The 26,888-nt window shown below is 37.3% G+C and overlaps 1 protein-coding gene across 3 annotated transcripts; it reads right to left on the minus strand.

Moving 5' to 3' along the window:
- Positions 1 to 354: 354 nt before the first annotated feature.
- Positions 355 to 26,854, minus strand: XPOT (exportin for tRNA). Of its 3 annotated transcripts, none has more exons than XM_088054723.1 (25): positions 26,392 to 26,854; positions 22,176 to 22,309; positions 20,267 to 20,349; positions 19,157 to 19,213; positions 17,638 to 17,707; positions 16,259 to 16,477; positions 15,479 to 15,663; positions 14,931 to 15,099; positions 13,453 to 13,689; positions 13,114 to 13,152; positions 11,373 to 11,435; positions 10,286 to 10,410; positions 9,268 to 9,412; positions 9,000 to 9,119; positions 8,724 to 8,818; positions 7,881 to 7,950; positions 7,340 to 7,578; positions 6,565 to 6,850; positions 5,171 to 5,360; positions 3,828 to 3,944; positions 3,630 to 3,745; positions 3,077 to 3,124; positions 2,067 to 2,138; positions 1,473 to 1,529; positions 355 to 988 (listed from the first exon to the last, which is right to left on the minus strand). In XM_088054723.1, the coding sequence occupies exons 2-25, from the start codon at positions 22,233 to 22,235 to the stop codon at positions 962 to 964; spliced, it is 2,889 nt and encodes a 962-aa protein (XP_087910849.1). In that variant the 5' UTR covers positions 22,236 to 22,309; positions 26,392 to 26,854; the 3' UTR covers positions 355 to 961. The 3 variants fall into 3 exon arrangements, with proteins under 3 accessions (XP_087910849.1, XP_005519378.1, XP_087910850.1); XM_005519321.3 differs by lacking the exon at positions 26,392 to 26,854 and adding an exon at positions 25,755 to 26,048; XM_088054724.1 differs by lacking the exons at positions 355 to 988; positions 1,473 to 1,529; positions 2,067 to 2,138; ... (2 more) ...; positions 3,828 to 3,944; positions 26,392 to 26,854 and adding exons at positions 3,994 to 4,100; positions 25,755 to 26,052.
- Positions 26,855 to 26,888: the final 34 nt, after the last annotated feature.

Here is a 26,888-nt window from a genome sequence, read left to right on the forward strand (position 1 = left end):
ACTATGGACATTAGTTCATAAGGAAAGTATTATAAATCCCATGCATGGCAAGACTCGAACTTTGCCCTGCCCCCATGAAACAGTTATAAATGTCTGTAGTGTTACAGAACTAAAAAAATAAAAGTAGCAGCATTCTACTAAAAATCACTGTATAGACCACTGATGCTACTGAAATTTGCAGTGAATGCAATTCTTTCTTTCTGCCAGCATCTTCTATGTGCAAAGGGGCAATACAATTTATTACCTAAGCACCAGAAAAATTGCCAGGTTCTACTTGGATGTAACAGACAGAAAATTCAAGAATGCTGTAGCTTCTAAAGATTCAGCTAAAATGATTCAGAGAGACTTAAGACATTTCACTGGATCAAATTTTATTGTTTTTATAAAAAAAAGATAGAACCAGATACTACTTTTAAGTGAAATCGTTTATTACACCAATCTGTTTTATAGGAGGTATATATATATTTTATCATTAAGACAACTTCAATAAAATGACTATCTACAAGAAGGACTTTGATTGTTTTATTTTTATGTCACCATATATGAACAAATGAATTTTATGTCTTATTAAAACATTTTACTCCGTATCAAAAATGTACACATTTTAATAACCATTGCTATGGTCAGAAGGTATTTTTACATTTAATTCATTTAATTTAAAAAATAAGTGTAATTTCACTGCTGTATGTGTTACAGTGTAAGCTTAAATCATCCTATACATAATAAAAGTTTGTGTATACAGATAATTTTTTCATGTTGTCACATACCTTCATGTCTGAGACACAGGTGGGGAATTTGCATTTCTTTTTTGCAGAAGGTTAAAGTACATACTGATGTGAGCACAAAGCAACATTTCTTAAAAACAAAACCAGTTTGAATGGCACAAGAGTTAGCATTTTTATAAATTAACAACCAGAGTTCTGCATTATGGAAACAGGTACATGAGATTCCAGTACTTTCCTCAGGGCTTGGCTCGCTGGAAAAAAACCTGTGAAAAATGATTTTTAAAAAAATGAAAACAAAGGAAATACAAGACATGGAATGCTTGAGGTGTAAGAGATTTCATTTGACAGAGCTCATTTTTGTGTTTCGCATACTGGCTGACACATTAAGTTTAATTGTGTGACCTGTGCTATTTGGTTACACTCACACCCTCAAAAATTATGCACTTTGACACTCTCTACAATTATAGCATCACATTTTTGCTTTTTCAGCTATTAAACAAAAGCCACAAGAATATCAAACTACTGAGATGGCAAGGTCCTAAGGATGAGTGACAGTTCTATAGGTGCAGGTTTGTTGTTGTTTGGTCTGTCTTTCCAATTAACTGCTTTACTACTTGGAGATTCCCAATAGCTAAAAACTAGTAAAAAATTTAGTATTTTGACTTTACTTCAAGTTACTACTATGACTGAATTGTATGGTAAAGTTCAAATGGAACTAAAAGCTATTGAAAGAAAAAATCTTTATACCTTTAAGTAATTTTTAAAAACTTTAGCATCAGGCTGCTGAAGTGCTTGACAGAATTCCTGTAAGAGAGAACAAAGAAATAACTAAGAAGTAACTAAAGAAGAACAAAAGAAAGAAGCAACAAAACAACCTGAGATACATTTATGTGTAAAGCCATTGATATTCATTTGTATTTTCCCTAATGTACAACTGAAAAAAACATGTTATGGATAAAAACTTGTAAGGCTGTGATAGTCCAAATGCATTCTAGAGAGAAAGACTCTTTGTTTGGTTGCGTTTTTTTCAGATACAAGATATCTGATTCACTTTTAGCTGAGGAGACAAACAGGACTATTTACAAGGATATCTTCAAGTTAAAATTTGAATTAAAGTAGAAAGATTGTTTAGACAGTTACATTCACTGTACTTTTTTTTTTTTCCCAAGGAACCCTTGCAGTATCTTTACTCCTTATGATATATTAATCCTACTCCCATATGCAATAACTGAATACATTTAACTGTGGGATGAAAGGTTAACTTTGTAAATATCCATTTCTCCCCATTTAACATATATCATTGTTAAAGAGTTTTCCAAATATTCTTTTAGGAACTCCTACCTGGATTATCTCAGGAGCTACTTGCAAAGAAGGCAAATACTCTTGCTGAAGATACTGAATGCACTCAGGACCCTAAAGAAAAGCAGTACACATATTTTTTCATGTTTGGTGTTTTGTTTTTTTTTTTTTTCCAGCTGAAAATCATAGCCTTGTACTGTATGGTAGTCTACATCACCTTTTTACAGAAAAGGAATGCTTTTCAAATGTTTAAGTTATTCTCAGCTGTTAGCAAAAAAAAAGACTTCCCAATCTTGGCATTAAAGGTTCTACTGCAATTTGGTATCTTTTATTACACAAAAGAAAAATGCACTAAAAATTGCACTGAAATAAGAATTACAATAGAATCAAACAGTTTGTTAGATGTCAACTCTGAGAGATAGTTAATTATGGAGGAAGCTCTGATTTCATTATCTGACATTTGGAAGAAATAAAATAATTGGGTATCAGCATCTGCCTACTGCTTTTCCACACTACTCCCATTGTAAAATTCAGTAGCCAAGTGCAGATGAACACAGTATTTCTCCTCTTGTAACACTGACTATGTAATATGCAGTCAACTAAGCAGTAAAAAAATGGAATGTCCAAACCTTTGAGCGAAACAAACATCTTGATTAACACTTCAGTTTTTGTTTTCTTTACCTATATTTATCAGATGACTTTCAGTACAGGTGAGATTACTGCATAAGCTGTCAGAATACAAACATAACCCAATAGATCTACCAATGGAAAGTGAATCAACTTTACTAATTCACATAAGTTACCCTGGAACTAGGACAGCAACAAAGCAAGCAGATTTTTCTCCTTAATGAAGAGTCAGTATTTTGCATTAATTTATCATGAGGTAGAACTACTGGATCCTGTATTCATGCACAGTATTATGATCATCCTGTTATTTTATACAACAGTGAAATTGGAATTCATCCTAGTAAGTATCTAACTTTTAGGAATTGATAAAACCACTAGAAAGAAACCTGTGACAGTTATTCCTTGTGAAGTATGATGAAGCTTACCCTTTTGAGATGAATTGTTTTTAACGTCACTGCACATTCTGATAAAGCCTGAAATGTAATACAGATCATTAGGCTGTTGGATTGGTCTGTTGGTTCACTATTCGAAGCTAAAGAACCTAATGAGGCCCAAAACAAGGGCTAGTTCATGCCATTATCCCTTCATTTTCCCTTCACACAATGCCAAGTCTTGACCTTCCAGATTTTGTTCCCCTCTAATCAGGAAAAACTCCTGCACAGCTGAATCCAAACTGAACTAGAGAACAGCCAACTCTGTGTGTTCACTTCCACTGAACATTAGTTAATAAATAATGCAGGTCAATGTTAAATAATTAGATCTCCAATTGATTTTAAGCCTAGGTAAACTACAGGATATACTACCACAATATTCAATAATTAATGACACAGATACCTAAATGTAAAAAAATCCTGCAAAACCTAAGGGATTTTATTTCTGAGATAACAATCTTTAATACCCCATGGCTATTGTAGTTTTGGTAGTTTGAATCTGCCCCACAGGGATAAATGCAAAAAAAACCCCATCCATAATACACACCAGTACTGTCTGGGCATCTGCTAAGTCAAACGTTTGCTTCAAAGGTGCTAAGAAACATGCAGGAACAATGTGCTTGTAGACAAAGTCTGCAAAACCTACTGGTCCATCTTTACCTCCTAAAAAGAAAAATAATTTAAGTTCTATTATTGCTTCCTGGGTAGTAGCAGATGGATAGGAATTCTGGAAAGACATTCTTACCCCAGAGCTCCACCAACTTAGAAAGAATAATAAAACAAGTCTTCTGTGCAATAGGATCTGGGTAATCCACTGCTCCTTGAATGACAGTGAACAACACACGTTCCACATTCTCTGCACCTTAAACACATTAAAATAAACTTGTCACTTCAAATTGCAGCCTAAAATGTTTTGGTATCATACACTATTTTATACAAATACTGACCTGGAAGACATGCTTCAACTTCAAAATAGCTCTTTTTTGCACAAATCTCAAATATTTTTGGGAAGTTTCCCCTACGATGCAAGACAACTCTTATTTAGGTTATAATTTTCTTTTTTTAAGTTTGGAGATTTAAATTGCTCTTCTGGCCTTTAACACACACAAAGGTCAGGGCAGTACTTTGTTTATAAATACAAATTTTGTCCTCTTCACCTAAACTTGGAAGAGTTAATTAAAACTCAGCATCATTGAAGTAGTTAGCTTATCTCGCAGGATATGACAGGATATTTTTCACACAATTAAAATTTCTGTGCTGCATCTATGCTTATTTGTTTGATTCCTTGAAAAAATTTTTGGCCTATTGCAACTACCAAGCACCTCTTTCAAGAAAGCTCTCACTACTTAATGCTACCTTTTCCTTTCCCAGCAGTACTACACCATTTAGGACAGGGGAAAGGAATTCTGAGCTTCACTTACCAGATGAGTAATTTTAAACTTTCTCAAGTCCCTAGCCATTTTGATGGACTTCAAATAGAAAGAATCACTTTAAAGTATCAAGTAGTGAGATGACTGACTTCAAATTCCCACTGTGAAAATGAACTAATTTGCTTGTGGCCAGTAAAGGTGAGGAAAACCTGGTAACTACATATATATTAAGTCACATGATACCTTCTACCATAAATAACAAGATCAGGCAACAGTAATAGAAATTTACAGAATTTACTGATGTGTCCTTCCAAAAAGACACAATGAATAGTGGCAGCTCTGAGTGGCCATGCCCAGCACTCTGAACACTGCTACACATTGGTATATATTGCATGATCATCAATTCACTAGACAAATACAATGACACATGAAGATGGATACACTGTTCTTATCCTAACAGGCTCAGTGATCACATTAAGCTGAAAAGTTCAATAGGAAGAATATGCCTATTGTAGCTGTATTTCACAACCCCAAATTCCTGTACAACAGGTAATTTGAATTAGGCAAGGTGAACACAGTATTTCCATTAATCCATTCTACTGTAATTAATGGATTATTAAGTTAACGGTACTTGCCAGGAACTAGGCTAATAATTTTCTTGATAAAACACAGGTGAGAATAACCACACTACTATCCTTTGAGAAACTGAATTCCTTACCTTGATTAGCTATGACTTCACTCATTCCACTACCAGTTACTGTCTGCAGAAAAGCAAAGTAACTCCTCCGTAACATCTGTTTTTCTAAAGCAGCAGACTGGTCATTTTCTTCTGCTGGAAGGAGCAACACCTCAAAAATAGCATGAAGTAGTGGCATAAACATCTGTTGCAGAAAAGGTGAAACCTGTGTCTGAAGATCAGAAGAGGGTGTCAGTTCAAAAAGAGAAACTGAACATTTAGAAGTTAAAAACTTGAAGGCTCGTTGGAATTCTCCACTTGGATTCACTTTTAATGTTGGTAATTTAATATAATTATTTACAACACAGCAACTTGCATCATGGTCACCATGAACATTACTACACCTTGACTTACATACCACCCAGTTTAAGCCTTTTGCACAAAAATAACTAGTTCCGTCTAGCCTCATCTTGTGTAGGAAAAGGCTTTTCAGGCTTTTTCATCCTTCTGTTCAGACAATTTCATATATCCTGAAATACCATCTCTAAGATGTTAAAACTGGCAACAGGCCAGGTTTTATAGAACTTTTATTTAAGGATTACTAAAGAAAAGGTTTTCCTACTGATATTACAATAAACTTGTCACTTACAACACTTTAAGTGAGAAATATATGTAAGGGTACTAAATGATGAATTGAAAAACTGAAGGCGTGTGCTATTCATTCAGTCACGTCAGAATTCCACAAAGAGGCAACTCATATGGTAACTTCTTAATGCTTAAGCAAGATTTTATCTTTTATCTTCTCTTTACTATGCCTTTTAAGTATTCAAGGTGAGACTATAGAAGGTAGGATCTTTATTTTACCATGTTATAATAAGAATAGTACTGTATCATACAAACTTAAACATTACACCTGAACATGGTATTTGTCTCGTCTTGCTCCTGTGACTTTTTTCTTTTATGTTCCTCATCTTTCATGGACTATTTTTAATGACATACTGTTATCCCCGATATAAATCTATATTTCTGTATCTCTGTCTTCTGGAAATCCTGTTATAAAAGACAAGATCTCATTGCAAAGCTTTTGTATCTGTAAGCTAATTTGTACCATTAACTTAAAAATTCAGGAGGCCATGAAGTTAACTGTGTCAATAAAAAAAAATCTGTGCTGCAAGTAGTATTTTAAAATATCAAATCCAAAAACTTAAACACAATATAAACATTTAAGACTAATCAAAGAAAAAAATCAGTCATTTAATCACTGTGAGTCCAGCAATGTACGACTGTGATCAAAGACGTTTCCCCATAGCAGCCTTCAAAATAGACCTATTTATTAATTTTTAGGGAGGGTTCTAACAAATAACTGGTTTTCTGGAACTAGAAAAGATGATCTCTCAGCAACACTTTGTGCCTGAAAAGCTTATCCAATATCATACCTTAAACTTAGCTGTTATTTGGTTTATAAGAGGAATGAACTCTTGAAGATCTTTTGCTTCACAATCTTTAAGCATATGTTCAGAGGCAGAAGGAATGAACGGAAGAACTTCTTCCTCTAGGCAAATAATCATGCGGTGAAGGAAAGTGCGGACACCACTTCTCAGAACTTCCTTTTGTAATGGACAACTGAGAGCTGGCAGAAATGTTTGTAAGCAGTCCAGATAAACCTCTGAGCATCCACATTGTTTTACAGTTTGCTTATTGCTGAAAGCCTTGCTGGTTCGGCTGTAAAAGCACACATCAAGTTTTACATAAGCTCACATTCCAGTACAATGAAGCAGTAACAAATGCTTTCCAACCCAGGCACTAAACTACAATACTCCATTTCATGAAATGGGAGCCAGACAGTGGAAGTAATGAACAGAATATTTTCATATGAACTAGCATCACTTTGGCAGTTTCTGAGAATTTAATTCTAACAATTTACCAACAACACATTATTAGATTAGCTGCATATAACTCTTTGAGCCAAGAAATAGATGCTGATTCATTATGAACTTGCTCAATATTCTCTGTATATACAAACAAAGCAGACTCTTCTAAGGGGATTTAAGTTATTTTCTCAGCTATCACAAAAAAATTCTACAACCACCAATGATTTTCTAGGTCAATAAAGTAGAAAACCCAGTCCCTCCTCCCAGTATATCCCTTGAATTTCCCTTTTACTCAAACCAGAAATATGGTTTATAAACAGTGTTACTGTGCTGTACCTACCTAGCAAACCCAACAGCATGATTGAGGCAGTCAGCCAGTGCCATCTGTCTGTCCTCGTCTTGTGCCATCATCAGTTTTTCTAACAATACTTTGAACTTCTCCATCAGTGGAGTCAACAAATTCCTCATCAGAACCTGTTTCCTTTCTGCAGAGTATTCGCTGTTAACTATTAACACTCCAGCTGTTTCATAAATGAAAAGTTGATCATCACTGCTTAACAGTGCCTGGTAGCCATTTTCCTAAAATGGAAGATAAAAGGCATAATTCTCTAAGTGTCCTCTATCAAGGCTGTCTTCTCAAAGTTTATAGCCTTCCATATACACACCCATCTCTGCCCTATACTCTCAGAAACCCAAATAAGCAAGATTATTACAATTAGGTACAAAAAGTAAGGTGTGCAAGTCATCTCATACCAAAAAAGCAGGATAATTATTTGTGCTTAAATGTCTGCATGCTAAGCTTACAATTCCGCAAGTACTCAGGCACACTGGTAAGTGCAAGCCTCACTGTGACATTACAAAAACTTACTGCAAATACTCACAGGAGGAGAAAGTTCCATCAGGTCTTGTATTCTGTTCAGAACATCTTCAATAAAGGGATTCATTTGCTTACTGAAGTAAAACACAAGTACATAACACTACTTAGAAGCACATTCATTTTTACAGGTTTTAAGATACTTTATATAAGCTGTGAAGGTAGATGCTAAACTTTCCTCTCCATATAGGAATCCCCTTTAAATATCAAAGCACTGTTGCAGAAAAATCTGGCTTATGGGTATGAAGCTAGTGGTAGGCCAAATAAATACATGGCATAGTGGGAAATAACTATTTCTTTCTTTCCCTCATTTTTTAAAAGTATGCATCATTTAAGTGAAGTATTTTGAACAGTAGAAAAATAAAAGCATGCTAGAATCTGAGCCATCTCTGAGCTTCTTCTGCCTCTAAATGAAATACATGCCTGTGAAATAAGACCAACAGGATAGGACTGTTCAAAGGACTCATATACTGAGTAAACTTCATCAGTATAAAATCTGAAATTATTCACAATTTAGAGACAAGGAAGAGTTACTCTTGAAAGTCTCCAGATCCACTCCCACTCAGCTCTGCTTACTGAGAAAAAGTAGAAAAGGCATTTGTATTGTGGATCAGCTTTAACTTCTGACAAAATAAACTAAGTGTATGAGTTCCACTTCTTTGTTCTGTGACAAATTATTTCCAATGCTACCTTAGTATTACACAGTAGACCAATCCTGCTAGAGCACTGTTTTGGTATTTTACTTCATTGCAGTCCATCTGAAGCCCAGCCTGTTCCAATGACAATGGGGACATACCGAAGTGTTGTGTGTAGTAGATTCAGTGCCATTTGGATGCATTTATTTACTCACTTAAGAGACTTGACAAATCTGGAAAAGAGGTAAGCTGTTCGACTTCGTACTTTGGGACTTGTATGACGAAGACCACGGTGATCTAAAAATGCCATCTGCAATCAATAAAGCATCTCAGTCTCAGAGAGCCTAAACAAGGCAGGGGGCAAATCTAATCATCCAACAAGTTAAGAAACCCAGTTTCCTTAGGGACCTTCACAGAATAGAAAAATTTCCTAAGTCTAAAGAACTTACCTAGTCTCAGCTAGTTAGAAATGTAAATGAAATGAAACTTACTAGTACAGTTGGAATGTGCTGAGGTTCAACAGCAAAGAATTTTTCATATCTAACCACGGTTTCAAAAAATTCCAGTGTCACTGATGTGTGTTGATAGGCACTAACACCAGAAGTCACCAGCTACAAACAAAAACATTAACAAGTTAGTATTTTAGATATTTATAAAACCTAACTGCAACCAAAGTGACATGAAATTAAGATGAGCCTTTTGAACGGAAACATTCCAGTCTTTAGTGGCACTTTTAAACAGCTCTCAAGACATGCTTACCGTTCTCATCATGTCTTGTAAAGCTGTAGCTTTAGTAACATCACCAGAGAAGTGAGCACCATGAGATACAGGAAGAGCCTCAGCCAACATATACAGCAGCCTTATTGCCACTTCTACTTCCATGAATCGTGTAGTCTGCCAGTTCCTAGAGAAAGAATATGAAGAGCATGTTAGTCTTTAGTACCTTATGAAATAAACACAATTATACCATCTTAGTATTTTTGTTTAAGCCTTCTTCAAGATGCACAGCTTAAAAAGTACAGCTTTAAACAAAGGAAAACACTGGAAGGCCCAGGCAGTTATTTAGGATGCTTCTGAGAGACTTTATCCTTTAAAATACCACCTCCTCATCAGATCACTACCAACTTTCTTTTGCCTGTTTCAGCTGGACAGCTACAGATTTCTATTGTGCTTATTTAGATAGAAACCCACCTACTGTGACACAAGGACAAGCCATTCAGCTTCACATAAGAGGCTCAGTTAAGGTACAAGGTAACTACAAACAATACTGGATTTTTATTTGTATACACATAACTCTCCTCCTTGCCAGGGAAATCGTGATGTTTCTTTACTTGTGTGCAGTTTCCAGGATTAAATCTACTTTTTTCTTTTCAGAAATATTTCACTTAGATTTTTTTTCCCTCCATCCAACCCTGTTTTTCTGGTATAAGTAACACATAATATTTACACCTCAAGGAAGCTCATACGAGATGTGGCAAAGTGAGCATCTGTCCAAATAGCTGGAGCTGTGTAGGTAAGTGACAAAAATCAAGAAACATCTCTAGGAAAGAAAAGCTGCTATTTAAGGTTATAAAAAGTAAGCTTTTTCTTTCTAAGGAGCTGAGTAGCAGATTATACAAAGTCATATTTATCATTAAGTTGTAACAAGCTCATTCTGTCAACTGACTTCACCTTGCTGCATCACACATTTCACTAGAGACTGATGGTTTACAAAAGGAAAATAAAAACCAAACTCCAAAAAGGTATCATACAAAACAAGTTATAAACCCCAACTTACTGAAGTGTAGTGTTAAAAACTCTGCGGACAGATGCCAACAGTAATTCTGGTGAAACCTGAGCAAGTCTGTCCAGCAACAGTTTCAGCTGTTTTCTGTACTCCACAAACATTGCCTCATCTTCACCCTACAAAAAAAAAAAAAATCACATCAGTAAAGTCCTTATTTTCATGTTTAAATTAATCCACAACCATTTTAGACAATTACACCTAAATCAAAAACATGTACATACAAAACCAGTATAGCAAACTCAAGAGAATTCAATAATGCTGATCCAGCGCTCTTGCAACAAAAAGCAGGCTCCTTTTATGGCTGGATATAATATGTTGAGATACACTGCATTCAGTCCAGAAACATACTAAAAAGGATTTCCAAAATGAAAACCAGCCAAAAGTCCAAGAAAGAAAATGCTCTTGGCAAAGCCTTATTGACCAAATTCTTAAAAATTTACTCAATCCTCAAAAGACACTCTTTCTTAGCTTCTAGCTTAGTTTTAAAATTGGATTGACAACATTTATGATGGACTGGATACAGTTTAAGTTAACCCTTTTAAGATTACAGCTCTCTGAACAGCCTGGGACAAAGTAAGTATGTCTCACATAATCATTACTGTTGGTTGACAGAGATGTTAAACATGGAAGGAGAATGAAATCTTTAGCTCATTTTTGCAGTAGTTTGACCATCTCCAATAGCTCAAGCAGGATGTCTTTTGAGAGTTTCATTACAAAATATTTCTCAAGTACTTTTGCAAGACAGAAGTGGGGTGCAGAAACATGCAGATTTGCACTGAATAAGCCACCTCAACAGCAATGTTTAGTTATCAGCACAGCTGTATTTGCCTAGGAATAGCTCTGCACAAACACAGCCACAAATACTGTTAATTCAGCTGGCTTGGATATACCTTTACTATGTTGCTTTGTCCTATGAAGACATGCCTAGAAGCTTTCCATAGGAAAAAAACTCAGCCTACACATCCTTGCTTCCTACTATTAAATCTTAAGTCTATGAAAAATACAGACTTTTAGTGTGAGCAAGTTTTACTACATATAATTAAATTGCATGTGTCTGTTTATTCCTACAACACAATACCTCATTTTCAAAATTATATTCTTCATCATATGTCAACTTCTTCATAACAGCCAACATGATTGCCTAGGATAAAAACAGAATAGTAAGCATGGAAGCAGACAAGTTTATAAGAAACAACTGTTAAAAATACTACAGCAAAGAAAACACTGAAGCTAATGTTATGTGTTTATTTTATAAAATATTTTAATTTCATTTTAAAATTTAAAAATATTTTAATCTCTTTTGAACTATTATTTTCAGAGGTTTAGAAGTTAACAGTCCAAATTAAAACAGATGGATTATATCCAAACAATACACAGATGCTATTCCAGACAGACAGCAAGTGTCACCATGACCTGTGAGAAGTGTCTGCTTCTCTCTAAGAAGTGATATTTAAAAATTAAAATAATTGCAAAACATGAATGCAATACACTTGTAGCCAAAAATGTTTAGAAAGACCTGTCATCCTCAGAATTAAAAATGTGATCCTCCTAAGAAAAAACCTTTGGAACTTCAGAGGCACAAGAAACAAGCCCCCTTTTTTTCTTGTTCAAATAATCAACAGGTGTAAACTTTAAAATGCAGAACTTCAAAGGAATGTTGCTAAGCACAAAATTTAAAGCTTCAGACAAAGAACAGTAAAACTATTTCCCAATACTTTCTTATTATGAGTTGGATTAAAGAAAAAAAATTGTTATGATTGTTTCTCAATTTAACACAAATCCTCAAGAAGTGCTCAGTAAAATTAGGAAATATTTGCAACATAAAAATCTCCAGTTTGAAAGCAACTTAAATCAACATATTTCAGGACAGTAACATATTCCAACTTTTAGTGTCTTAAGTGTACCACAGTAGTAACATCATTTAATCTAGCTGTAACAAAAGACAGCCACAAAAATAAAAAGATTCTGTATTATTAACGAAGTTCTCTTTTTGTGTTACCTAATCCAATTTAAACAGACATTAGACAAAAGGAGATCAAGATACTCTACAGCAGAGTTATCATCCAATTTCAACTTTTCATGTTAGAACAGGTACAGAGTTCAGCTTTCTTTTTAAAGGAAAAGGAATCATACCTGTTAGCTGTATGAACTTATGAAATAACACTGCACCAATCTAACCAGTTCAACATCCAAATCAGTATATCTACATTGGTGCAGACTGGGCTGAAAAACCCAAGTGAGTTTACTACTTCCAAAACTGGACATAAACTTTATGTTTTATATATAAACTTAAGATTATCTACTTGAGCTTAATGTGTATTTGTTATAATGTTTAACATATAACTGCTCATAATTACAACTGTTATTTCTCAATTGCTTCTTTCTTAAGTTTAATCTATATTATTAATAGTTATATTTATGACAATCCTTCCTAGACTTCTTCCAATCCTTTGGAATTAGGACAGGTTTTAATAAAAATAAAGCCTTCAAGGAAACAACTCTTCTGTGTTGATTTAAGAATATTCTTTGAACAGTATAGCTTGCAGAGGAGCTTGCCAACATACGCTTAAGGATTGTTTGGGAAAACCAGCTCTTTCATCTTCATACACAATTCAATACAGGTTTGCTATTTAAAGAAACAACTGTAGTTACTTAGTAAAATATGGAACACACTGTCCGTACTTTTAAGTCTTCACTTTTAACTATTGTCATATACACATTGAGGCATATAAATGAAATATGATTTGTTTCAGCAAAACAAAATATTCTGATCTAGCGTGTCCTTGAAGTAAAGAAACTGTAGTAAAAAAAATACCTACCTCTACATTAGATTTTTGTTGGTCTGAAAGTGCAGAAAGCTGGAAAATAAAATTCAAGCGTTATTTTTTTTGTATTCTAACTCCTTCATTACTAAGAGAAAGACTTGCTTTTTTTAATAGCCATAGGATCTGCCTTTCCCCTTATCACAAGATTTAACTCAACTCTTTCAGATCTCTAAACATTACAGAAATAGCATGACCACAGGCATTAAAGAAACAATGCTAATTAGTCAAAAAACCTATTTTCCAAGTCAGTTTGCACAAAGTATGAGACATTCACACAAAAATCAAATTAAATCATGTCAGAATTGGTGTTAAATAGAAGCCAGACATATTTACTTGTTTCAGAATGTGAAGGTAGTCGTAACAGAAGCCAATGATGTTGGAAGAGATATCGTCATCTTCATGAATTAGAAGCTGCAACATCAGGGCCACTTTTGCTTCAATAGCTTGTAGAGTGTCTTGAGCACTCTTCATATCACCATTTTTTATCAGTTTAGTCCAACTAGCTATTAATGCTTGCCCCATCCCATTGACCAGCTTAGAAAATCTGGCCAGAAAATCCACATCATCCTCCTGCAAGAAAAGACATCCGATTAAAAAGCTGACGCTTAAATAATGCGAGACTACAGACTGCACTAGCCATGTCTAGTATGTACAATTAAACCAACGCTTGTCTCCTTGATGGAAACTACCAACTGCCTACAATTGGTTCTTTTTCCCCCTGGGAATGAAGAGAGAAAAAAGCTAAAGCAATGCCAGATGTGGCTGTCCTCCATTACACAACAGTAGCTTGCTTCATCTCTTCAGATTTGTTTGCTTCTCTCTTTACAGCAATAAGCAGGTTCAAAATAAAAGCAGCAGCACATGCCTACCATAAATTTTAGGCTGTATAAGAGGAAAAATCTTTTTATGAAAAACTTCAAAAATTAATAGCTGTGGCTCACTTCAGAAATACTGATAACAATTACCTTTCAGTACTGCCTATAAGAGTGAGCTAATATTAAATACTTCAGGCTTGCTTTGCAGAAAAACATTGATCAGAATCAAGAATACCCCTGAAGCAGCCACCTCAAAGAAATGTTTTTTGGTCTCTGCCATAACTGTACAAAAGTGTAAAAATAACAAGTCTACCTAAGAAAGTCTGAGGTAAGATTTTTATAAGTAGGAACACAAATTTGACAGAAGTTTCAAAAGTAAGAGGTAAAAGCCTTACAATCTAAGAACTACATTTTCATAAGGACTGGTTGGTCTTTCTCCACAGCAGGTAGTGAACAGCTGCTCCTTGAACATGGCATCTGCCAGGCAATGTGCGTTTAATTAGTAGGTATACTTTTCCAGCTTACAGATAAGCATTTCAAGCCTCATGTTTGATAGTGCACACAGGCAAAAGAGCACACGTGTCCTTAAGAAAGCTCTTTGCCCTACCTAATTATGTGTAGAGTTTTTCAGGGTGAGACATTAAATCAGTGATCTTGGCTATAATACCTATTACAGAATCATCCAGAAGGGAAGATTCAGGACAAGGAAACACAGAACCAGTATTAACAGTAAGAACAACATACTCTAGGAGAGGAACAGAGGAGTAACATAGTACCTTGCTTCTAGAATGAAACCCTGTGTGTTCAAATTAATAATAAACATTAATAACAAGCTCTTAAATTTAAGAAAACTGTAAGAAGTGTTCAGCTTTGATGCAGAAGCAAAAGTACTTCCCTCAATCTATGGACTGCTTTATAATTTTCTGTGCATCTGCTTATTTAAGAACTGTCAGAAACCTATGACTCATTCCTATTCTTAAAAATCAATGCACAAACCTGATCAATACTGAAGAGGCCAGCAGACTGCAATACTTGACATAAAGACTCAACCAGTTTTGTTTTATCAATTGGGTCCATTCCCTTATTTACAATTTCAAACAAACAATCACAGGCTTCTTCCCGGAGAACTTCCACAGACATGTGACCTAGCAGCATATTTATAAACCTTCAGAGAAAAAAAAGTTTAGCTTTAGATGTACAAAGTAACACTGTATAGAAGCTTTATATTATTTGTGTGCATATTTAGAATTATTTCTTTTTACAATTCTTCTTTTTCTATTGTACTGACAGAACTTAACAATTTTATACATTTTAAAGAAAACACAGGAAATTGAGTAGTGTTTAGTGTGGCCTTTATATCAGCTTGGCTTGCAAAAACAATCACTCTCCAAAAATTCCCAAAACTCCAAACATAGAATTAAAAACCATCTTTAAAGGACTTTTATATATATATACATATATAAATATATATATATATATTTCACTCTATACAGTCAGCACACTACCATGGTGATATTTGCAAACCCTTTCCATCAAAACCTTACCTTTCATTGGCTATCAGGCTCAAATCTATCCAGGATACATAAGCTCCAACTACTTCAAGGCACTGGCATGTCAACTCTGAGTTATTATATTGGTAATTCTGTAAGATTTGGTACCATGATTCCACCAGACTTGGAATGCACTGTTCCCTCATAGTATCTTTTAATAAGGTGTTCCTACGAGCCTCCTATCAATACAAAAAAAGGATAAAATCAGTCTTGTCACAGATTAGCATCTTGTCAAATCAGTAGCATTTTTGTATCCACTTCCAGACATCATGTGTCATAGCAAGATACATAAATCAGAAACCCCATGAACATGTTTTTTTTCCCTTCCAATAAATAAAACTAAAATATCCTAAGCTTTCCCTTTTATTATCCACAATGCCCAAACACTGAAAAAAAAAAAAGGAAGAAAAAGAAGAACAGTTCTCTAAATCATTAAATGGACTTTTGATGTTAAGACCCCTTAAAACACATACTACAAAAAAATTAAGAACTTAAAATGAGTAAGTCTAGCATTAAACTGGCAGACTCAGTTGATTAAATTTTGTTTGAAAGCTTTCAAGGAAAAATAAATATTAGCTGAAAAGTATGAAATCATAAAAAGCATTAAACAACAAAGCTAAACAAAATATTTTGAATTTAAATCACATAAAGTGTCTAAGGCAGAGCTGCCACAGGAAAAAAGCATATCTAAAAACCTTCTGCTCTAATTAAAGGAAGAGAACGTCTTAAAATTTTAAAACAAAAATATTTTTTTAATGCAAAATAATAACTTGCCTCTGATGTATGAACAACATCCCGGTCCACCAGCTCAGCATCAACAGCCATCAGGATTCTGAGGTACATATCCACACCTCGTGGATTAAGGTCAACTACTGACAGAATGTCAAAAAAAAACTTGGGCCATTTTGTGAGATATTCAGTAACAAAAAGCAATGCAAAGACTTGTGCTGCTTTGTTGCGAATAAAAGTCTTCTCAGGCTGGGGATTCAGCATCTGGCAGAAACAAGACATTTCATCTGTATATTCTTAATAAATTAGAGAAGAATCTTATGGGTTTGTTGATCTCTCTGCAGTAGTTAATGTACTACCTCTCTTCCTGTCTGAGACTAAAAAAGAAACCCTTACATTTCCAAAGAATTTAAAGAAAAATTGGCTAAATTGTCATGCATTGGGGAAGATGCTCTCTATGGGTGATACGGTCCTAAGCCTTTCACTCAGTACCAAAACATCAAGTGTACTACTCAAAGACTAAAGGGACATTTGCCAGTTTGATGAAAGTTACAGTCCTCCTGCAGCTAGCTTGTGCCTGTGTTAGATGTTAGTGCTAAGAATAGTAAGGGAAGTTCCTAAATCTAAGGGAAAAAATAAAAAAAAATGTCACTACCAATCTCCCCTTTTCTCCTTTCCCTTTTATAAACTCCTAAATGGAACAGTTTGCCACAAAGAGAAAAGGAATTTAATCCACTTCATAATTATCTGTTCTTTTTAAACAGTAAAAACTGTATTTTAAACTCTATTATATTCCATTTCCTACTGTTAAACTTTCTACACAGCAACTATGTTAATCTTCAGTGCAGAAGTGGAATGACAGCTATATAATGGCAGGTATGGACAAACCAGTGGATGGTTCTGCTGACTGCAAACTCCTGGGTGGGGCTGATACTACAAGTTTGGCTACAGTAACTAATTCCACAAGCAAGAATAGGCCACACTCTGCCATGGTACTAACAAAGGAGTGATAAACATCTGCCAGCAGATTCTAAGCAGATAGGAGTTCACTCAGTAGGATCTTAGAAAAAGAATTAGCAGGCCTAATGCTCCTCCTCTAGACACCCAGGAACATCAGGAGTCTGTATTATACCTCTCTAAAGGGGAAATTTTAATACACCTTATCTTACACATTGATTTACAATTGATTAAACCACATTCATTATCTGATACAAGAATTACATATTTAGTAATAAATTCAGGCATGGACTTCTTTACAACACTTGATTTAAAAAAATTTCTCAAACCTTTAACAATCAGGTACCAAATATCTGCAGGAAGCCATCTTTAAACACAAACAACAGATGAAACATTTAGTCCACACCCAATGTCTTGTGTTAACCTAAAAGCTTAACATGTAACACTGCTGTGAAGGACATACATACCTGTGCTTGCAGCCATGTTATGAGTGTTTCCCTAATTAGCTGCTGCTGGACTTCAGTAAGCTCAGAATATCTGAAACAAAAAACATTGAGGTCAAAATACAACTGTGCTTCATGACAAGCACCAACACTCAGCAAAGAAAAAACTCTTTTATATGGAATATAAACCTCCACATTAACATAAATGAAAAGTTTCTAGGACAGCAATTTACAAAACTATTTGCATGCTAAAATTTTAACTTTAACTTTAAAAAAGGCAAAAAATATTAAAAAACATTTTACCCATAGTAACAGATCACATCTTGAGGCATTACTGCCTTCTACATTGGAGTAGAAGCTTGAAATTTTGCAGGACAGGTGCTCTATTAGGGACAGGACTTATGACCCTGATAAAAATACACATTTGACCATAGGCCAAAGGAAGAAGGAAGAGATATCTGTCTGTGCTTGAACTTGTTTACTACACATAGAAGACTATCACTATTGAGTACAAGAAGTCCTTCACTGATCTAACCTACACTACATTTACTATCAGACTTATGTCAAAAAAACCATAGGAAGTAATTTTGCTTTATGTCATTACATATAGTCCTGGCAAATTGTGACACTATATCCAGCTCACCTCAAATACAAGCCATACCTTTGCCAGGACCAGTGAAACTGAGAATACTCAATTGCAAAGAGAGTTAGCTATAGGCTTATACAGTCCTTAATAGGAATGACTAAATAGGACTCCAGTGTTCCTGTCACAGCCAACTGTTCACTAAAGACATAAAAAACCCACCCCACTGAAAATGTTTAAAGAAAATAAGCAGTAGGAAACGAGAAAGAAAACATACTGAAGGAAACAGTGACAGGGATGAAACAAGCAGAGAAAACAGGACAGTCAGGTAAAATAAGGTAATTAGTCTCTAACATTTGTACTCATACCAAACTGTAAAAATCAGTCACAAAGTACATCTTATTCCTATCTAAACTCCTGACCTGTTCAGTGTATTACAAGCAGTCACGATGATATTCAAAGACTCCATGATGCTCAATTCCAGACCAAGGGAGCCCAAAGTGAGGAAAAAATATAGTTCTGTGCAATGATATTCATAGTATTAACAAGTACTTTTCCCTAGAATTGTGGTTTTATGAAACCACCACTCAGTGAAAAGACTTCTTTCTCAACATCTCTGCTATGTTTATTGAATGAATGGGGCTCTGTCTAAAGTCCAGGACTCTCTACAGAGTGTGGATGCAAAAACTGGTGAGAGTACAGAGTAAGGCCTGAATCTGCAGACAGGAATAGTTAAGTCTCAAGCAGTCCTCGCTAACTGGGCCTGCATTGGGCCATACACAGATGTTAGACTAGCTGAGAGCAGAGTATGCTGCTCAAAACCTCTCCAAGGAAAAGGTAAAGAAATACAAGACAGCTCTCTGCACCAGACTACAGACACCTCATCAAACAGAACCAGGAAGCAGAATAAAAAGAGAATTAAATGGATGTATAGGGATGGTGCCAACAAAAATTACTCACTTGAACTTAACTTGATGTTCTAGAACTTGAAAGCAGAAGAACTTGATGTGATCATCACTAGAAAAGAAAATTTTGTTACTGAAAACAATATGGTACACATTTCTGTGAAGAAAAAAATTCCTCAAATATTACAATCAGATTGCCCCTTTGGCACCAGAAAAAAACAAACCTGCAGCTACAGTTACTTTAAAGCAAAAATGACAAATAGTAAAGCAGTTAATCTGGTAGAAATGAGCAACTGTTAATATTTATGTTTGATACTAGTCTTTTTTTCTATAGTCACTTATTTGTTATGGTTTGATTTCAGCATTGAACAAATAAAACTACAATACCTACTGTATCCTGCCCTTACAAAAATCTATCAGGCTTCAATAGTATGTTTGAGGCCCGCTACTACACTAAGTGCAAGTTGTACTCTACATCTTAAAAATCAAAGGTAAAGACAAACTGAAGTATAGATTAAGCATAGACATTCCACGTGCTCTGTTAACCACACCACTTTTTTATCTTACAATCTAAAACTTGCAACAAGTATAATGTATTTTTTAAAGATTCTAATTTCTAATCTTACATAGTTTTAATTACTGCACATTCTGACGGAGTCAGTAGTTTTGATAAAACACGTACAAAAAAAGCATTCACTATAAACTACTGCTGTTATTTGGGAGGTATGCACCCTTCCATTTCCTTCCAAATTGAATTATTCCATAAAACAGTGACCATCTAGTATTTTTGATGTAAATACACAACTATGTGCAAAAATAGTGGTGATTACATACTCTGCATCTTGAAAAATGGGATCACCCACTCCATAGAACAGGGGCAAGGAACTACTTATGAGATCACTGAAGTCTATAGTCTCACAGTGGGCAACTGTCAGCCACTTCTTGTCCCCTGAATTTCAAAAACCAGCAGTCTTTATGCTACTAAATTAATAGAGTTTAATACTGCTCTTCCGTGAAAACCATTACAGAGAGGCCACAGATCAACTATGATTCTAAAAACAGTATGAAGACCATATTAACTTTCAACAATCTAGTTTGCCTATTATGCTGCACAGCAGACCCACACATATTACTAATGAAAATAAGAAATTATTAGTTACATTACCTGTATATACTCTGAGCTAATGCTTCTGCACAGACTTGCCAAGCATCCTGAGATATCTTGAGCTGCTCAAAGTAGGCTAGTGCCTGCAAAAATCAAGGTAAGTCTCACTTTAAAAAGAACAAAACATGCAGCAATACATATCATTCACACTTGCCCTTGTATTTAAACAGCTCTTCTTCAAAAAAACTCTATTGGGATACATTCCAGTGGCTCCCTAATCAACTTAACACTGAGCAGATTTTTTTCCAAATGCCAATATCGTAAGTACTTATTTCCACTTCATATTCAATACAAAGATTTTTGTTACTTGAATACAGAATTCAAAGAACCAGATGCGTTGAGGTTAGATGGAATCTCCTCAGACTAGACTAGACAGTTGACTAGAGCAGCTTGCTCAGGGCCTTTCCATATAAGTGGAAGTTCACATCCAAGTTAAAACTCCTTCCACAAATTCTAAAGAAGTGGTAATTTAGATTTTACACTGAAAACAACTTACTGTTTTTGTTGCACTACTTTGCTCATATTCAACACCTCAAGCTCAAAAAACAAGCAAACACTGACCATCTGGAAAACTGTCAGTTTATGAATCTTCTACAGAAATCAATGAAACCTCTACCAAATTTTAAATAATCACGTTACTTATCAGGACTTCTAAACAGCTTTTGACAACAGTTAATTTGATTTAATTGCTTTAAGGCTCAGTGTGACCTGTAATACAGAATAGTAAAGCAAGTTTTGAAGAAGAGATTAGATTAACAACATTATTTCAATTCTATGAATGCATGTATTTCAAGGGGCAGGTTTCGCTGTTGGATATTTTTAGCGGCTGCTTTTTGCTTTATTTCATAAAGGTTTTAATTTACCAAAGTCATCTCCCAAAGTAATTATTCAGAACGAAGTTCTAAAATAAGAATTCACTTTATGTAGTTAGTACTAGTGATATTTCATGATACTTTATTTAAGTATTGTTTTACTAGAAATGGTTTGATACTTTCCTTACGTTGCATCTTACACAATAGTGGAAAAGGTAGGTCCCCTTCTGCTATGAAATATTTCAAAACTGGGCAGACTGCACAGTTAAAAGGTCAAATCTAAAACCTTCCAATTTTAGTGATATTGTATTGACAGACCACTAAAGATTAGCTATGTCCATCCTTTTAAAAAGGACAAATACACAGAACCAACATATTTAACAGGCTTAGAAAATCAAATCAAACCACATTTATAACTGTTTCAAACATCCTAGGATTTGTTCTATGAACACAAAACCACGGTATTAACATCCTCATTCCTGAAAGACTTTACTAGAAGTTATCTTGCCGACAGTTAAATTAACATGGTAATCAGCAGAGATAATTACTCAATAAATAGTTATATGAATAATGCATTTTCATAAAAGCATCTCTTATGCAGTAAATGTTTCCCATGTATTATGATTACTTTCTTAACCTATTTTACAATAACACAAGTTTCAGTACAATTAAACCCACACATTTCATTAAAAAGACACTAAACCTAGGTAATCCATTAAAATTATAGTTAAAAAACATCCAACAATCAACATGCTAATTTCAAGCAAATTGTTTTCAGTGGCTAAATTTCATTCTATGAGAATCTATGAACAGAGTTGAGCAACAAGTACAAAGAACTGAAAAAACAGAAACAGAGTCCAGAAAAATAAATTCTATGCATTTTAAGTGCAATTGAACTGAAGCATAACAGAATTGATAATACCACCCCTCAGCTTACATGTTTGCAACATGACTTTGTTTTGTACTTGCCACCACAAACCTTATGCATTGGCTCACAAAACAAACTCAACAAACTCTCCCAGCCCAAGAAAACATGGGATTTTTGCACTGCAATACTACCTCTAGCTATTAGAGAGAAGAGGAAATTAATTACATACTCTTTGTCTGAAGTCTGCATCAGCATTTGGGTTGAGCCCTAAAAGGGCTTGTTCATCCATCTCTACTGCTATATTCGTTGTTTCCTGTTCCTAACTGCTTTGCCCACTTCTTCTAGAGGGGAAAATACGATCATCTGCAAATAGAGAAATTTTATTTGCTCAGCAAAAATTAAATTTTTATTTGCTCAGCAAAAAATTAAAACCAGGACAGGAAAAATAACAAAAGTTGTCTCTGAAACCTCAAATAATGTACTCCATGAACGCACACACTTCCAATTCAGATACCAGAATTCTAAGTCCTTTAATCAACTTTTCACTGTACTGTATTTCATACTGAATAAGGAAACTTTAAAGCCTCCATATACTTCAGTTCTCTTGAAAAAAGAAATTAGTTAGCAGAAAGATGGCATTATGTATAGTATTCAGCTGAAAGGCTTAAATTCAAATTTCAAGCATGCAGAAGTTTCACCAAGATATGACATAAGCATAAATCTACTCCTTAAATGAAAGACGGCTGTTTTTTTTCCCCACCACAAACTTAACTACAAAAAAAAAAGAATCTCTACTCAACTCCAATACAGATAAGATGCTTCATACACCAACTTATGAAGTATTTCCCATTGTAGGGGCAAAGTCATTGGGGGTCCTTCTTCTATAGCAAGCATATACAAGTGTCTTAGAAGTTAACCACAAAATACACCACACTGAGTTGTTAACAAAAGTTTTCTGTTCCTACTGATGGGTGCTGATTTACTAGCAATGATTTTTATTTAGAAAATTCAGTGTAAAATTAACAAGTGGGCCAGACAAATGTTCTAAAAATGGCTTGCCTCTATAGGCTGCTCTGCAATGCTCTAGTAAAACACAGAGAATTTTAAAAAAAATAAAACTTCCCTGTCAAATACTAGGATGCTGTTAAATAACAAGAGGACAAAAATCCATCTATCCTTCAGATCTCTGCCCCTCCCCCCCCCCCCCATGGTAACATAGTTAATTAGGCCCAAAATCAGGCCTTGTTACATAAGTATGTAGGAGGTAGGGGAAAGGAAGAGACAAGAGGAAGAGATGAAATTACAAAGGAGCTGTGGTTTGAAGCTGCCTCCAAAACCATAGGTAGAACTTCTAATTTCTTAGTATTGTGTCTCCTGCACACTCTACTGTTCGCCCTCCCCCACGGGAAAAAAAGTGGCGCAGTGACAAGCAACAGCAAGCAGAACTGAAAAGGAGAGCTCAACATTTAACGTGGTAACAGACTTTTGTAGAAAAGGCAAGACAGAATACACTGTGCCAAAGTGCATAATGAAAAGCAATTTAATAAGTAAAATTGAGTTCATACAAAAAAAAATTTGCAGGTTTTGGCAGTATGGAAACCAGAAAGTCTGGAACAAAGCGATGACTCCTGGCAAAAGAAGCCTCACAGACTGCCTTAGTCACAGTGATCCCCCTCAGGGGCAGAATCTTCAGGGATTACACTTGCTGTGCTGAGTCTTCTCCCTCTGCATTCCCAGCCCCCAATCTGCTTTCCCCATAATCAACATCCAGAAGAGCCAGATTAAAAAAAGGTAAAATGCTTCAGGGAAAACAAAAAAAAAAAAAATTAATTGCATCTTTTGATTAGGGTCTGGTCCAGAGTTACTCAACTATTTAATATACAGAGGCATTTTTTTTGCATATTTACCTGCTGATATCAGTACATTACTATTTTCTGGACAGGTGATTTATACCTGGGTGACAAATTTTGCTAATAAAAATAACACAACTCAAACGTATTCTTTTCACTTGCTATTGCCAACAGCAATGCAAATCAGTTCTACTAATTTTCTAAATGCCTCATGAGTATATTTAAAATTTCAGTTTCTATCATATAGCTTTTTCTCAGTTTCATCTTGACTAGACAACTCTAGAAGACAATCAATGACATCAAATATTTGAATGAACCTCTTAAGAATACAAATGAAATAGCTTTTCATGTCTCATGGTTTAACTTAAGCAAGTAATTTTTCTACCACAAATCTATTTAACCAGCCAGTTACACTTCAAAAGCAAAACTAAGCAGCGGTTTTTAATAGTACTAATAATTCACAAAACCCACTGCAAAATGCACTTAGCTGTAGCATCAAGTATGTCATTAAAGCAAGGCTGATTTATAAAAACAATTGATAGCATTAATAGTTAATATGCAGCCGTGCAGAAAGCATTGCCTTATTTACTTAGAGATTATTTTTTGTTAAGCAGTACACCATGTCAGGTGGCAAACTCATCATACAGTATTTAGAAGGATGCAGTTCCTTACCAGTGAAGTCATACAAGTATGTCTCATCAAAATAATTTACTCTCTTTCCCCTACTAAATACTTAAAAATGCATTTAACAGTAATAATTGTTTTCATAGTGGAAAGAAGGAGAAAATAAAAAGCCAACCCACTTGAAGTGGAGAAGACTGATCAATTAACAATACAAACGTGGTCAAAGTGTGCAACTTCGATCCAGATATACCCCAATAATGAAAGCATTCAAAGCATTTTAACTACAGATGCTAAGCACGGGAACAGTCAGCAATTACAAAAAGCTTCATGTTCAGCAGTCATTTTAAGATGTGATAACAGGGGGAGCCAGTGGTGTGCCTCATTTGAATTTCCTCAAGTTTTCTCTCTAATAAAACAAAGACATTAAAATTCATCTTTTACAGTTTGTTTTGTGGTTTTGCTTGCTGCAAACCTTGGGCATATTCACAGCCTCTTTGGCCTCTAGACCTTTTACACTGACCTAACACGCGGTTAAAGCTAACAGCTGTGTAACTACTGCTACTTCCACAACTTTTCAACTGGACTAGAAAAGTTTTTCTTTCTAGAAGTGACATTAGGTCTTAGTTTCAGGCACAATTTTACTGGCAGGAATTCCCAGTAAGGAGCAAGGCCTCCTTGCCCCCGCCCCAGACTCGGTCAGAGCCCGGTCTCCTGTTGCTGGGAAGAGCCCGCACTGCTCCGCTCGGGAATTCACAGCCCCCCGCGCCCAGCTCCGCAGCACAGCCGTCGGCTCGTCCTTAAACCTCCCCAGCACCGTCCCGGGCCGCTGGGAGTGACCCAGCCCCACCACCCACGGCGGGGAACCACCGCTCCCACCACGCCGCCACCAGCGGAATATGGAGGTGCGGGGAGGTCCCTCCCTCCCCTCATGCTGCCGTCCTACGATTTCTTCCTTCCCCCACCGGAACCATAGCGGATGGACAGCCACCGAGGCGGCAGCTCCCGCGAGCAGAAGCGCACCGCAGATTACAGCGTGTATCAGCAGAGAAGAACACAGATATTTTTCGTGGCACCCGCAGGGCGGGACCGGCAGGGCCCGGCCGGCTGCAGCCCCCGCTGTTCCCCAGCAGCGGGGCCAGGCGGACGCGGCGGAGCCATCCCCCCTTCCCCGGAGCCTCTCGGCTGCTGGGGAGGCGGCCCCGGGCTGAGGGAACCGGCCGGGGGACTCGCGGGAGCCCGCAGGCGCCGCCAGCTCATCCCACATTGCCCCTTCCCCCCCAGGCTGAGTCACCCGCTCCGCGTGTCGCGTCCTGCCCGCTCCCCCCCACCGGTACCTTCTCGGTCAGTGCTCCATCGCCGCCGGCTCCCGCCCCCCCCCACGGCTCCGCAGCCGCCACGAGCACAGGGAGCGGAGCGGGCCGGGCCGCGCCGCCTCGGCTGGCGGCGGGAGGAGGAGGAGAGAAGCAGGACCGCCCCTCTCCACCAAGCCGGCCGGCCGCGGGGCACGCCGGAATGTGCCCCGGCCGCGGGGCGGCCTGGGAGCCGTAGTCCTGCCCTCGCTCAGTACCGCCAGCACCGCTGTAAAACCGATCGCACCGACGGAATAAACTAGAGCAGTCCCGGCCCACCCCCAAACTGCCTCCAGTGTCTGGAAATGGTGCTGTGTCAGTGGCGGCTGGGCGGGGCTGGGCCGCCGGTGCGAGCTCCGCAGTAGCGGCCGGAACGACCTGCTTGGGAACGCGCACAGGGCAGGGCTTGGGCTGGCGTGGGCTCGTCCGTGAGGAGTGATCCAGCTGTGTCTGCACATGTGGCACTGGGCTCTGCAACGCAGCGCCGTCTGCGGGGGTTGGCGTCACCACACGCCCGCGTGGCCGCCGGGCCAGACTTAAAACCGACGTAAACCCCAGCAACTGCATTACAAACCCGTCCCAGCCGCGCTGCTGTTACAGTATCTTTCAAGGCAAAACCCACTTTTATCCAGTGACTGCGGCAGCGCAGCTCTCAAAAGGCGTGAGGCGCCCAGAGCTCAAAACTTGCTTGTCCTGCCAGGAGAGCCGCTGTCTGCTCACGGTGCATAGGGGAACGAGCAGCCGGCGGGACCAGCCGCAAGAGAGGCCTCCCATGGAATTGAGTGCGTGGGAGCGAACCCCAGGGGCCGTAGCCAGTGACCTCGAGCTCACAAAGGACGATGAGCGACAGAGGTTCTCCCCATAGCTCTCCGCTCCCGGCTACCGCCCCGGCGCGATTGCGGTGCCTCCGCCTGGAGCCCTCCTGCCACGTCTTTCGCCCCGACGCCAGCAGGGCGGGCGGGAGACGGAGTCACGCACAGACAGGTCTCTTTGTATCGGGACCAAGCAGGCCCATAGCCTCGGTGATGGGAATAGAGGGCCGGAGCCCGTCTGCCTGCAGGGCACGGGGCAGAACGGCGCCGGTCCGGCCGGACCACGCGGCGCCGCCAGCCCGGAAGC

Source organism: Pseudopodoces humilis, chromosome 5 (assembly GCF_049639895.1).
Source record: "Pseudopodoces humilis isolate 2021_Gansu_Grassland_sample_001 chromosome 5, ASM4963989v1, whole genome shotgun sequence".
NCBI classification, from domain to species: domain Eukaryota; kingdom Metazoa; phylum Chordata; class Aves; order Passeriformes; family Paridae; genus Pseudopodoces; species Pseudopodoces humilis.